This window comes from Dromaius novaehollandiae, chromosome 2 (genome assembly GCF_036370855.1).
Source record: "Dromaius novaehollandiae isolate bDroNov1 chromosome 2, bDroNov1.hap1, whole genome shotgun sequence".
In the NCBI taxonomy this organism is placed as follows: domain Eukaryota; kingdom Metazoa; phylum Chordata; class Aves; order Casuariiformes; family Dromaiidae; genus Dromaius; species Dromaius novaehollandiae.
The window spans coordinates 130,712,098-130,725,796 of NC_088099.1; the positions used below are offsets into that span (position 1 = coordinate 130,712,098).

Genomic DNA, 13,699 nt, shown 5'->3' on the forward strand with positions numbered 1-13,699 from the left:
TGCGGCGCCTCTCACCGGCGCCCCGGCCCCCCCAAGCCGCCCCCGCACCCCGCGGGCGATACCGGTCGTCCGAGCCGTCGCGGGGGTGGGGCGGGGCGGAGCGACGGGCGGGCTCTGCCCCTTTAAGCAGCGGGCGCCGTTGTCAGGCAACGGCCGCACAGTAAACGGCTGCCGCCGCCAGGCCGCGCGCGCGTCCCGCGGCGCCCCCGCCTCCCCCCGCGCGGACCGCCGGCACCGCCGCCCCGCACGCCCGTCCCGCTCCCCGCGAGCCGCCCCGTCCGCGGCGGCGGGGGGCGGAGGGGGGGGAGCGCGGCCGGCCTCCGCGGGGTGCGAGGCCGCGCCGCCGCAGAGCCCACAGGCCGGGCAGCGGCAGGGCACCCCGCGAGCGTTGCCGCCGCACCGCTCACCGGCTCCGGCGGCTGCAACTGCCTCCGCGTCCCGCGCGCGTTGCCGCCTACCCGGAAACGGGCGGGCGGCACCCAGCAGCGCCCCCTGCCGCTCCGGAGGGCGGCGACAAGCTTTCCCCCCCGGCGCCCGTGAGGCGGAAAGACGTACTTTAAACCCAGAATGCCTTCGACAGACTGTAACTGCATTACAAAAGAAAAAAAGAAGTGTACACGGTCACCGAGCTGTCATTACACGGTTTTATTGCCGCGGCTGAGGCGACCCCGCCCCTCCCCCGGCCCGGCCGCCCAACCCGCGCCGCCCCGCGCCTGCGCGGACCGTACCACATCGCTGCCCCGCCTCCCCCCGCGACGGCCGGTTGGTGGCGGCGGGGGCTGGGCGCGGGCGCGGGGAGGCGGCGCGCGGCCATGGCGGCGGCGGGCGGCGGCGGCGGCGCCTCGGGGAGCGGGATGGCGCAGAAGACGTGGGAGCTGGCGAACAACATGCAGGAGGCGCAGAGCATCGACGAGATCTACAAGTACGACCGCAAGCAGCAGCAGGAGATCCTGGCGGCCAAGCCGTGGACCAAAGAGTGAGAGCGGGGCCGGGGCGGGCGGTAGGGCCCGGGGCGAGGCGGGGGCCCTGGCCGGGCCCTGAGCGCCTCCGCGGCCTCTCTCTCGCAGCCACCACTACTTCAAGTACTGCAAGATCTCGGCGCTGGCGCTGCTGAAGATGGTGATGCACGCCAGGTCGGGCGGCAACCTGGAGGTGATGGGGCTGATGCTGGGCAAGGTGGATGGGGAGACCATGATCATCATGGACAGCTTCGCCCTGCCCGTGGAGGGCACGGAGACCCGCGTCAACGCCCAGGCGGCCGCCTACGAGTACATGGCCGCCTACATCGAGAACGCAAAGCAGGTAAAAAGAAGCGCTGCAGGGTGTTGCGTCCCCTACAAAGTGGTCGCAGGCCCTGTGGTAAGCTGATTGTGTGTTAATATTTTCTGCATGTCTGGGTTTTGTACCCCCCCCATGTGATAGGGCAGCTGTCCAGTTACCATGTTTCTGCTCAAACATGGTTCAGAAAACTGTCAGACACAAGGAGCCCAGCTCTCTTTCACATTTTCGCATTTATTTTCGTGTCTCAGAATATGCCATCAGATACCTGAGCGTGTTTTCCTTCCTCTTGATTTTCATCACTCAGGAAGTGTTTGTGTGGCTACAGCTGGTGGCTTGCGAATGGAGTAAGGAGGGAGTGTGTTTCTAAAATAACAGATATAATATGCATTTCTAAAAGCAATATACACAATTAAATGTAAATTGTTTTTGTATCAAAGCCAGTTACTACTTGTAGAACAGGAGAATGGCACTTATTCTTACTTTCTTGCCTTCTAAAGTCTTTCTATACAGTCACTCTGCTGTTTTGCATAATAAAAAAGAAAACATGTTTATGAAGAAAAATACTAATGAATAAATAAGTATGTGTCAGTGGTGATTAATTATCCAGGTTTATAATTAAGAAATGTGACTGAAGATAAGATTAATTACTGTGAAATGCCTGTCCCCTCTTTCTCACCATATTCTGAGAGATCGATATCATGTTAAGCCTGAGAATGCAGTAAAATTTTTACATGCAGAAGAGTAATAGAAATGGGAATCTGCTCTGTGGCTTATCTAAAAACCAGCACAGCACATCAGATTACCTACTGACAGTGCTGCGCACTCCTATCCTATGAATAACCTATGAATCCTATAACTATGAATCCTATAAATCATTCTAACTCAAATAGTTGTAGGTGCAATGTACCCTTTGGTTTTTCTTTAATCCTGAAGTATTTTAAATCTATAAAAAGTAGAGCTGTCTTCCTTCTTCTCTGCAGATAAGAGGACAATATTTGGGTTATTTAGTGTTGTACTTCTATTCATACTTTATGTACAATTAAAGATTTTTAAATAAATGTGAGTTAGATTGGATCATAATGTCAGAAAAGAGTAAACATAATTCAGAAGTCGGTATGTTTTAAGACTTTCTTTTATATAAAAACATATATAGGGTCATGCTGAAAGTTCATTTGACCCAGTATTCAACAGCCAATAAGAGATTTCTGAACAAGGATCACAATAAATGTAGGTGTAACAGGTGTTCATTCTCTGTTTTTTTTTTTTTTTTCTTCCAGAGTTTGTAGATATAGCCAGAGCATTATTTGGAAACTTATACTGGTAATTTTTCTAATCCCCCAAAGTCTATAAAATTTAACTTTTGGCTTTCATAGCATTCTCTTGCAATGAACTCTGTCATTTTGGTGTTTGAAAGTATGTATCATTATTTTTAAAACTACAAATAAACTCGTAATATGCTTCTGAGGTGTGTTACTGTTGAAAATAATTAACTTTCATTCTCTATGGATATACGCTATGGGATATGAGATTTTTATACTTATGTCATATCTTCCCTAAAAAAATTTTCTTCCAGGTTGAAAAGTCCCAGCTTACCTGTCATGTCACCATGAGAAATCTGTTCTGTACTTCAGTTATCATTGGAAAAACAATTACTGACTCCTTGGAGTTTAATGTTTTTGTTTTGTGGAAGTAGCTATCACAGAGAATGCTAATACAGATTATATGGTTTCTAGAAAATAATTTTGCAGAATAAGTTGTATGTTTAGTACTTAGGCTATTTAAGTATTTTCTCTTTTTATGCCCTTACCATGTTGTAGTATACTGGAAGGTCCAGTAGAGGGCAGATGTTACTTACAGGATGGAGGTATTTAACACTATGGATTTCTTTTCCTTCTCTCCTATTAGGTTGGCCGTCTAGAAAATGCCATTGGCTGGTATCACAGTCACCCTGGCTATGGTTGCTGGCTCTCTGGGATCGATGTCAGTACTCAGATGCTTAATCAGCAATTTCAAGAACCCTTTGTAGCGGTGGTTGTAAGTATTGGCTGATAGTTAATTTAATCATTCAATAAGCTGGTAAAACTGGGTATCAGCAGATTTCTGGTAGCTAATGTTTTGGTAGCACATATTCTGCATGATGAAAGTGTTAGCTTCAAATCTTAAATTAGTATCACTCCCTTTGCTTTTTTGGCCACACACTGGTCAAAACAGTAATGTTTGTTCACTGAGGCCAGTTTCACTGCATCAGTCAAGATGATGTAGTTCTGCTGAAACATGTGTGCTGCTCTTAACTTAAAGTTCTGCTTGGTAGCATATCAGAAAAGTTTATTGAACAGTCCACATTCAGCATTCTGCAATAGATGAAAAATTCTGGTTTTTTTGTTCTGTTAGTTGCCTAGTTGTATAATAGAGCCAAGTCAATATAAAATGCCTTCTAAATGAAATCATTGGCATAGTATAGTAGAAGATGTTAGGAAAGCTATCTTTGAAGAAAAAATCTTCTGAAAAACTCCTTGGGCCTTTCCATGTCTTCCAGGCTTCAGATCGCATTTTAAATCAAAAGTAAACCTTATTTCAAAAGCTGTTTGCGAAACCATTGCTACTGAAGAACATAACAAAGGAGAAAAGAAGACTGAAATTAGTCAGAGAAAAGGAATATAACTCTGATCATAAAATTACATTAGGAAAGGATAAATCAGTCTTAGGAAGTTTTTACTGCCATGTGAGTTCTCTTATGTTACGATGTAAATTCATGGATTCGGAACGCTTTCCTATTTTTTTTTTCCTCTTCCTTTCAAAACAAAACAGTGTGTTAGTAAATGTGTTATTAAGGGAAGTCCTCCATAGTCTCCTATCTCTACTATCAAAATGCAGCATATTGCATACTTTTATCTAATAACCACTTGAGGTGAAAAAAACGTACATTTTTATTATGGTTTGTTGATTGCTCTGAGTATACTTTCTTTAAAGTATTTGGGAGATAGAGGAAATTAGTTTGAAGAACAGTCCTTAGAAAACTCTTAATATTCCCATCTTTTTACAAAGGATCTCACACCAATAAATGCCAATTGAAAAAGTAGTTTATGACAAAAATAATACACTGTGCACTAATTATGTTTCTGAAATACAATTACTGTAAAACTAGCTTATTCCTGTAATAATTCACAAAATATATATAACAAACATTACCTGTATTCTTACAGATTGATCCAACAAGAACAATATCTGCCGGAAAAGTAAATCTTGGAGCATTTAGGACATATCCTAAGGTAAACAGTTAACTAGTTAAAATTATCTGGTGCAAGATCACTAAACTGTCTTTAACTAAGTGATTGATTAGTTCCTATCTCTGAAGATTACTGAAGTTTGATCATTTGACAGTTTGACCTGCTTTGCTATACTGTATGTTGTTGTTCATTGTAAAAGAAAGACATGCTGACATACAGATGATTGTGTGTCTTTGCATATTGATTACATTCAGAAAGGTTGACTTCTAGTTTATTTTGTATGGATTTTTGGCAGTATTAAATCAAATAGACTCTCTAGATACTGGAGCTATCCTAAAATTATAGAAACTCGATATAGCAGCTTTTAACAGATATAGTTCTATGTGATATTCATGAAAATACATTCATGTTAATTCTTCTCTATTGTTTTTCAGACCTAAAACTAAGTTGATATGTTTTATATGTTGTAATTTGTTTTTCATTTGAGAAAGGCAAGATTCAAAATTTCCTACTTAACTCTTTCAAATAAATAATGTGAATTTTGTACATAAATAATGTACAAAAAATAAAGATGGAGAATTAAACAATATGGAAGAGTTAGGCTAAAAACTATGAAATCGTGGAAATATCCAAATGCAGTTTTACATTTATATTTCTGACAGAAATATAAATATGTAATTTAATTTTGAGCTAATAAAATTCAGGTGTATCCTTCAGGCTTCCAGGTACTGACTTATCAAGAACTTCAGTCTGACATCTGAGTAAAACTGTAATTAACAAAAATGTTTGTGAGAGGTTCTCAAATGCATTCAAGCATTGTTTTTGTTTTGCAAATACACAAGAGATCTTCTTACAACATTTTCTGGTTCAAAAGAATATTCACTGCTTTGGGGAAACCATCTTATAAATACTTCCAGAATTTTGGTCAGGGACAAGAATCTTGAACTAGAAAAGCAAACCCTATTTAGAACATGCACATTAGGATATTTTTAGGGAGTCTTTACAGTGGTTTATGGGCATTCTTGCTAACTCAGTAGCTATGAGAGGCACCGTCTTGGCTAAAACTAGCGTATGTGTCTGAAGGTTTTCACAGGGCATATTCAAGGCATGTATGTCCTCTCTGTTCTCATGCTTTCTGTCTTCCCCAAAAAGAGAATTGAAATCACTTCTAAGAACAGATAGTCTTATGTCTATGCTCTTTCATTCCTTGATCTGAGAGATGATCTAATCATAACTTGTCGTCTTAACCTTTTTAAAAAAACTGAACTGTGACCACCAGTTTGCTCCAACATGCTTTTTGATAGATCTGGTAGCGTAACGACTGTAAGTAAAGCCGAATGTAAATCTGCAATCGAAAATTCCGAATTCCAGGCTACTGGGGAAAATTTAATTTTCCTTTAGAAAATAACTCTCTTGAGAATTTTTGTGAAGAGCTTTCAAACAACTTAGGCGTTAAAAAAATCCCAAACTTACTGTGTCATTTTTGCTCTTTATTTATTTTTTTAGGGCTATAAACCTCCAGATGAAGGTCCATCTGAATACCAGACTATTCCGCTTAATAAAATAGAAGACTTTGGTGTACACTGTAAACAGTAAGTAACTTATATACTATCTTTAGCACAAGTTCTCAATTTTTGTGTTTAGCATAGTGTTTAAGCATGGACAAGTGCATTTCTTGGAGTGTCTCAAATACTAATGTTCTTTGTTGCTTTAGCACTTGGTTTTGCAGAAAAGCTTTACTTAACTGTCATTTATAAGAGTATTTTAAGGGAGAACTGCTTTAATGGTGAAGGTGAACATGGGTAAAAGCTTTAGCAGTGAGCTTTTGAGCACCTTTAGTAGTAGTTGTGTTGCTTTCTTAGGGCAGAGAGGAAAGGGTCAGATGCAGATTTAGCAGTGGGGCTAGAGAGGCTGAAACCTGGTTGGTCTTCTGAGTAGCAGCAAGTGCAGTGCGTTCTGTTTTTCCTGCATCGCGGTCATGTGACTGTGCAGTTTTTCAGTGATACTAAGATTCTTTCTGTCTTTGGCGGGATTGGAAAAAGGAGCTGCTTCAAGGATAACATCAGCAACGGGAAGAATTACAGCTTTTTCTCTCCTGTCCAACCTTGTGGCAGCGCACATGTTATTGCTGGTGCAGCTAAGGTGGGATGGAAAGTAGGGACAGATGGCGGAGACACAGTGTTTGAAAGGACAGCCAAGGAAAAGTGGGACTGCTTCTTTCAGTAACAGAGCCTGGTTTCCATTCTACCTTCAGATGTTTGATAAACACTACAGCTTAAGCATCTGTGTGCATAATAATACTTGAAGATCTAATTGATGCCAGTGTATCACGTAGGCCGTACTTAATATTAATAGTACTTCTGTGCCTAGTGTTTTCATGTGTTTTGGTGCTTCAAGATCTGTTCTTCAGTGCAAGTATGCAAAGTCTGATCCTGAAGAGATGAAGAAATTTGAAAATTCTCAATTGGGAATTGGTTTTCCAAACCAATTTGAGAAAAATCCAGAACAGTAGCTGGACGGAAATCCTTGTAGAGCTCTAACGTTCCTGTCATTTCAGAGTTTTTGTTAGAAGTCTGGCGTTGCACATAAATCCACGCTTAGATGCATCAGAGGAGGACACCTTTTACCTTTTCTTTCTTTTTTTTAAGAGGTAGTCAATTCAGGAGAGTTCATTTGGGGTGGGGGGTGTTGTCAGAAGTGCTTAATAATGTCCATCATAATGTCCATCTCAGTAAGCTGGCTTCCATAAGCTGGCTTCTGTTACAATTCTTTTTTTTTTTTATCCAAACTTTCTAGAAAATATTTTCCAGGCCATTGTATTATCTCTCAAGTGACTTGGATTTCTAATTTTGAATCTGCCACACATGTCTTTGAAGAGTACCTGACTTAGTACCTCATGTTTTTTACCAGATGTGAAGTAAGAGTATTTTGTTCTATCACAGAAATACTGAAGTGTGGTGTGTTGGTAGATTTAAAGCATTTTGTTAATCTTGGGTGGAATTTAGTATAGAAATTCCAAGTAAAATAACTTCCCAGAGAAATTAAGAGATGTAGGATTAATTATTGATACCGTGCTGAAGAATTTCCTAATCAAAGTTAAGTGTAATATAATTCTTTAATTGTTGTCACTAGTGTCACTAAATGTTGTCCACTAATCACTTTGAATAATTCAGCTTTCTGTCTGCTTTGTCATCTATTGTGAATTCTGTAACACTACTAAAACCTGGCTTTCAAAATGTGTAGTAGTACATAATATTATTTGGTTGTTTGTAACATTTACCATTATCAAACACTCCTAATTTAATTAGAGGTGATAGATGACCGTAATTTTATATATATAAGTTACAACTATTACAGTACTAATGATCCCAAGCGTGGAGCAGGGCATCATTGAATTGTACAGGAAGTTAACAAAAAAATAAAATCACTGTCAATCTCTTAAATAGAGTATAGCAGTAAAGGAAGTGGGGATTGCTTAAACCTTGATTAATGCTATATATTAAATATGGAAAAGATTTTAGAGTTAGAACTGGAACTGGTGGTAACTTTATTGTTCTGTGCTTTGAATTTTTAAAGATATTTCCTGTTGATAAGGTTTTTTTCAGATGCATGTAATTTGGGTGTTTAGCTCCCGTCCAAACAAGATGCATTTAATTGGAAGCTTATTTTGTTTGCATGTTTGCTTTTAAAGGTATTATGCTTTAGAAGTCTCTTACTTCAAATCATCTTTGGATCGTAAATTGCTTGAGCTTTTGTGGAACAAATACTGGGTGAACACTCTGAGTTCTTCTAGTTTACTTACTGTAAGTATTACAGTATGCTATTACGTGCATGTTTAATTCATTTGTGCTAAAAGCCAGACCCTCTACTGTAAAATGTTTAACAGGACACTAATAGATAATGTAGATCCCTCATTAAGGTTCTATGTGTCAAATTTGAACCATAAAAGACTGCTCTTCTAACCACAAATACTTAAATATTCCTTATGCCTGCCTCTTAAAAGTAGAAGGTTGGGATAACTTCTTATTTATAATTTTACAGAGTTCTGGATAATTTTGTCTTTGTCTTAAATACCTTTTAACCTTGTATTCTTCTACAGCACTGTAATGAACAGTATCCCTTAAAATAACAGTATTGAATAAGTAAACAATTACTTTTTTTTAAATGTCTAATAAATGGAACTGTTAAAATGAGGTTGCAACAGAAATGCAACAGGTAGACTTTCAAAGTAACAACTAAGCATCAAAAATTTCCCTCTGCAAAAGCCCATTTTGTACCTTTTATCTTGGTTGAAAATGAATGGATTTCACTTACTCAGTTACATTGCTTAGGGTGTTGGGTAGAAAGTAATAAAGAGCATTTATATTAAGATTTAAGTATTGAGTATTTCTTAGCTGTTCAAATCCTGTTCTCAGGCACTCAGAGAAATGAATTAGGCTTAACTACTGCTTTAATATTCAGTGGTACTTAAACTGCAGCTATTGGTTAAAATCTGCAGTACTACAGACTTCTCAGGCTCGTTTCAGATGTTATTTGTTTATTTTGCATACAAATAATAATATGAATTTATAGCTCAGAATTCAATATGTTTATTGCTTTCTTTCTTGTAAGAATGCTGACTACACCACTGGCCAAGTCTTTGATTTGTCTGAAAAATTAGAACAGTCAGAAGCTCAGCTTGGACGGGGCAGTTTCATGCTGGGTTTAGAGACTCATGATAAGAAATCGGAAGACAAACTTGCTAAAGCAACAAGAGATAGGTAAGATGGTAAAAAGTGTTATCATTTTGATTTAAACTCTTATTTTCAAGGCTGTAATTGTAACCTACCAATTTTAAGCTACCAAGATTATAGATAGAAACAAGGGACTCGAAGGAAAATATCATCTGTTATTTTTGAGAAATTAAGAAAGCCTTGCATTTATTAAACCTACAAAGACATTTCAATATTTCTTTTTCAGAATGAACTATAAACTAGAGTTGATTTATTAAGAAAAAAAAACGGTTAAGTTCCACCAGTATAAAGTAAACAAAAAATTATTTTTGTCAAATGCAAAATGATAGCATTGCTAGAAAATAGCATATTTTGTGTGGTTAATCAGATTTAAGAACTAATTTAATTTCCTGTTATTCTAAAATTTTGTCCTAAATACTAGTCCTGACAGTCTGATTGATTTAGTTTGCATTTGAGTAATACTTTCATTCATTTAAAAATTAAGAACTCCCTTTCTCGTATTTCTTAATACATCCTTTTCCTCACAAATGAGCAAGCACTTTTTTAAGACACTTGTTGCAAAAATTCTGGCCTTTATATTTTGCTACACTGTTTGCAAATAGTTGCTGTTTTCAGTTAATGAACTTTACCATCAGTGGGTGTAGAGCATTATTTCAAAAAAAAAAAAAAAGTCATAGTGCTTTCCCTTAGCGTTCTCCATTTCCCTTAGCATTGTTTGTTGGTAATCAGCTTTTTTTTTTTTTTTTTTTTTTTAGCTTTGACGTATAAAAGTGAACATAGGTTGCTTTTCACTAATTTTCACATCACTGTCCCAATAAATAGTCTTAATGATATATGTGATTAGAAGGTAAATATAATCACTATTTTTCCAAGTAATATCTTGTTAACAAAGGATAGTTGTATCCAGTAGAATCACACAGTATCTTGGGCTTAACACTGTATTTGGCAAATTCCGTTTGGCAAATTCCAGACTCCAAAAACCAGAAAGTACTGCACTAAAATAGATGCTAGTGCAATCTCAGTTCCATCTGTGGAGAAGACAGGACTACACAAGACTCACTTGCATGCATTTTAGGAGTGTTCAGAATGAGATATAATTCTGTTCAATAAGGAACTGTTCTGTAAAATCAGTTGGAACAGATTGCAAAAGTTCAGTAAGATCTGAGATATTCTGCTTTTCAGATTTGGAGATTTCTGGCCTTCTTCTGCATCCTTTTATCCTGATAAGTAGAACAGATCTCTTATATTCGTTCAATTTTTATCTCTTATTGGCAATATATACCACAAAACAAACTTCGCTAATGACCAAGTTGTGATTTTTGAGGTACCAGATGAGTGGTGAGTTTAATGATAGGTAAGTGAAAGCAGAGGTTAAAAGACATCTTCTCTGGAAAAGATTGATTTTTAAATAAGTGGTTTTACAGGTACATTAGGCAAGTGTAGAAAGTTCTTGCTCAGTTGGGCTCAGCTGAACACATATATAAACAGCAGGAGTCAGAAACTGTTCTGTGTTGGACAACCCTTTGGTTTCCCAGTAAGCAGTGGGAGAATACATGCAAGTATAATATGGTCATTGCTAAACAGAATCAGAGTTCTGCTAGCATGGTCTGTTCTTTTGTTTCCTTGTTCTGAAAAGTTAACAGCTTTTACAAGTTTTTTAACAAACATGATAGAGTTAGAGTTTGGGTTTTTTTGGTTTTGTAGAAGTTAAAACCCGTTTAGACTACTTCAGTTACAGAAAGTGCTTGCAGTGGAAGTAATGCTATTGTTAATCACTGTAAGTGATACCTCCCAATTACTAAAATGCTCTTTGCTCTTCTCCTAGTGAAATGTTTACAACAGCAACACTAAAGATGCTAGAAGGATGAAGTTGCCAACAAATTTTGCCTTTGATTTTGATCACTGTTTGGTGTCACAAAACATGGATAGCATTTTATTTTCAAGTTACTCTCATGTGCTTACTGTTATTCTAAGATATGAAATAGCGTCTTTACTTTCTCTGATCATCCTAGTGTACTATTTCTTGCAGTGTTTCTAGAGATCTGTCTTTTCTGGTTTTATTCAGTCATTGCTAGTACTTGATTTATAATTTATAAAACTAGAAGAGGTTGTTGTTGTCATCTGTTTTGCTTTCCTGGGTAATACAGGTTATTGTTCTTCCCTGAATTAATTCTTACTGAATTGAAGTCTTTTAGAACAGTGGTACCCCATGTGGAAAGTCACAGAGGCCACCCAGCTCTCACAAAGGAGGCTGCACTCTTCTCTAGTGTGATTAAATTTCATCCATGCGTGCATCTGTGGGTGTATCTGCTCCCATGAAATACTGGCTTACAGAACTACTGACACACTTTTATAGATACATATTTTTCTTCAGGTAATGACCTGTTCTAAGAAAAGAGAACAGCCAGTAGTAGATTGGTGCAGCCGTTGTTTCATTGATGCATTCACTGTTACAGCCAACAATTGATTTAGCAATACCTAAATTATCCTCAAAAAATAAGGTTACTAAGAGTTTGCTGAAGGATGAATAATTGCCCTAGTTGGGTTTACCTGTATGAGGAGGAAAAAAAAAAACCAGACAGACAGACAGACAGACAGACAGACAGACAGACACACACACACACACACACACACACACACACACACACACACACACACACACACACACACACACACACACACTCTCTCTCTCTCTCTCTCTCTCTCTCTCTCTCTCTCTCTCTCTCTCTCTCTCTCTCTCTAGGGCATTAGCATCAAGCTTACTTAAAGTTTGCTACATGACATCTGTTCTGATGTGTATTCACACATCGCCGAGAGCAGTTACCCAAGAGTGTGATTGCATTAGCCAAGTTGTGCTCTAAGCTGGCCTCCTTCCCTGGTTAGGAATCCTTGATTTGTGCAGTAGTGATTTGTCCCTATTGTTCATGCCTTCAGGGCTGGTTATCTTTCACGTTTGTATGTTCTATTTTGAGACGTTTATGTGTTTGATACTACATCCCCATAAGCCAGGTACATAGAATGAAAACTGGATCAATAGGAATCTTCTCAGCTGTTCTTTTGCACATCCATGTTACACACATTTTGACTAATAACTCATCAGGTTATAAACTCTTCCCTTAATGTCATCTGTAAGTTTCTCAGGGGAGCTGTGGTTGCCATGCACTAGTTACTTAATGTTGGGCAAAGGAGATAGGGTAGAGCACAGTGGGATCCTTCAAATATTGAAAAAAGTTAATAGTTCCCTTCCCCCAGGAATTTTTTGGAACCTTTTGTTCAGATGACCACAAAGCTCACTTTCTGTTGTTCCTGTAAGATGTCCTAAACTGCTAGATGAAGAAGTGTTCTGAAATTGGTTTTTGTACGCACAGTGCTTGTCAGTTTGGTTTTTAAATAACAAAAAGTTATTGGCAACAATGGCTAAATTCCTGTGTGTGACTTTTCATTTCTGGACAGTTGTGAAGATTCATGGGGTTATGGGCACCCTGAACTTCCAAAACAGCTGAATATCTTCAAATGCAATGACAGTTTAGTTCAGTGTTTAGCCAACATTGAATTTATGCTTGTTTTTCAGCTGCAAGACCACCATAGAAGCTATACATGGATTGATGTCTCAGGTTATTAAGGATAAACTTTTTAATCAAATTAATATAGCTTGAAATGCATCACCAGCTGATACACATCTCCAAAGCAGAAAAAGTCATGGTTTCTTTCGTTTGGACTTGTTCAATCTGGGAAATGAAGCTGGAGTGGAAAATTATTCATTTAATTTGTAGTCCTTTAATATTTCCCACCTGTTTGACCAGTTTAAAGAACAAAATGGTCTGAAATGTAGTGTAATGTTTTGGTCTTTATCATAAAACACAACCAATTTGGAGAATTGTTCCAGAAGAAAAATAAATGTGACTTACTAGTTTTTGCTCTTAGGTATTTATCTCTACTATCTGTCTGCAATAAACAATTTTAAAAATGAGCAAGCATTTTGGGGGTTGAATTTTTTGGCAAACGTTTGTCTTCTCTAACTCATTTTCTTATTGTTCCATAGAAAAATTTTGTTCAGTCAATTAGATTAGATAGGTAATTATGCACAGTATAAGATATTTGTTTCTCAGTTTTTCATTCCTACATTTAATTTTAAGAATTGAAATCTCATTATTTTAACCTTTAAGAAGATCTTAAATCTAACTGAGCCATTACAAATTCAGTTTTAGTGGTCCAGTGGACTGGTTCTCACACTGAGAACTGAGCACATGAGCATTCAGACATGATACAACACTATTTTACTTGTAGCGTCACAATTATGATGAACGTTTTATATTTTTATGTACTCAAATAACTATTCCACAGTGAAATTGTGAAATTAACAATAGGTTTACATAGCATTACATAACCTATTTTTCCTGCTCACCTTCTATTGGCTATTGTATTCACTTGTTGCAAGGAAAGGAAGAAAATGGAAAA

The 13,699-nt window shown here is 38.4% G+C and overlaps 2 protein-coding genes across 8 annotated transcripts in view; one reads left to right on the forward strand and one right to left on the reverse strand.

The window, feature by feature from the left end:
* CSPP1 (centrosome and spindle pole associated protein 1) overlaps window positions 1-672 on the reverse strand; it is a 65,526-nt gene extending 64,854 nt beyond the window's left edge. For 6 of the 7 annotated variants that reach the window (XM_064507436.1, XM_064507437.1, XM_064507438.1 and 3 more), the window contains exon 1: window positions 408-489. The gene's annotated coding sequence lies outside the window, so the exon portion shown is untranslated. Of the gene's footprint in view, window positions 1-407; window positions 490-555 lie in introns of those variants that run through there. The other variant, XM_064507434.1, reaches the window with a different exon arrangement.
* Window positions 673-726: 54 nt separating this feature from the next.
* Window positions 727-13,211, forward strand: COPS5 (COP9 signalosome subunit 5). The gene is made up of 8 exons (XM_026115198.2): window positions 727-976; window positions 1,068-1,302; window positions 3,187-3,315; window positions 4,485-4,550; window positions 6,015-6,100; window positions 8,200-8,311; window positions 9,120-9,268; window positions 12,813-13,211. Exons 1-8 carry the CDS (start codon window positions 813-815, stop codon window positions 12,895-12,897), a joined length of 1,026 nt encoding a protein of 341 aa, XP_025970983.2. The 5' UTR covers window positions 727-812; the 3' UTR covers window positions 12,898-13,211.
* The last annotated feature ends 488 nt before the right edge of the window (window positions 13,212-13,699 follow it).

Coding starts and splice junctions, on each gene's coding strand:
- COPS5 (XM_026115198.2), top strand. CDS start 813: ATGGCGGCGGCGGGCGGCGGCGGCGGCGCCTCGGGGAGCGGGATGGCG. Junction 1,303..3,186: donor ACATCGAGAACGCAAAGCAG/GTAAAAAGAAGC, acceptor CTCTCCTATTAG/GTTGGCCGTCTAGAAAATGC. Junction 9,269..12,812: donor GCTAAAGCAACAAGAGATAG/GTAAGATGGTAA, acceptor CTTGTTTTTCAG/CTGCAAGACCACCATAGAAG.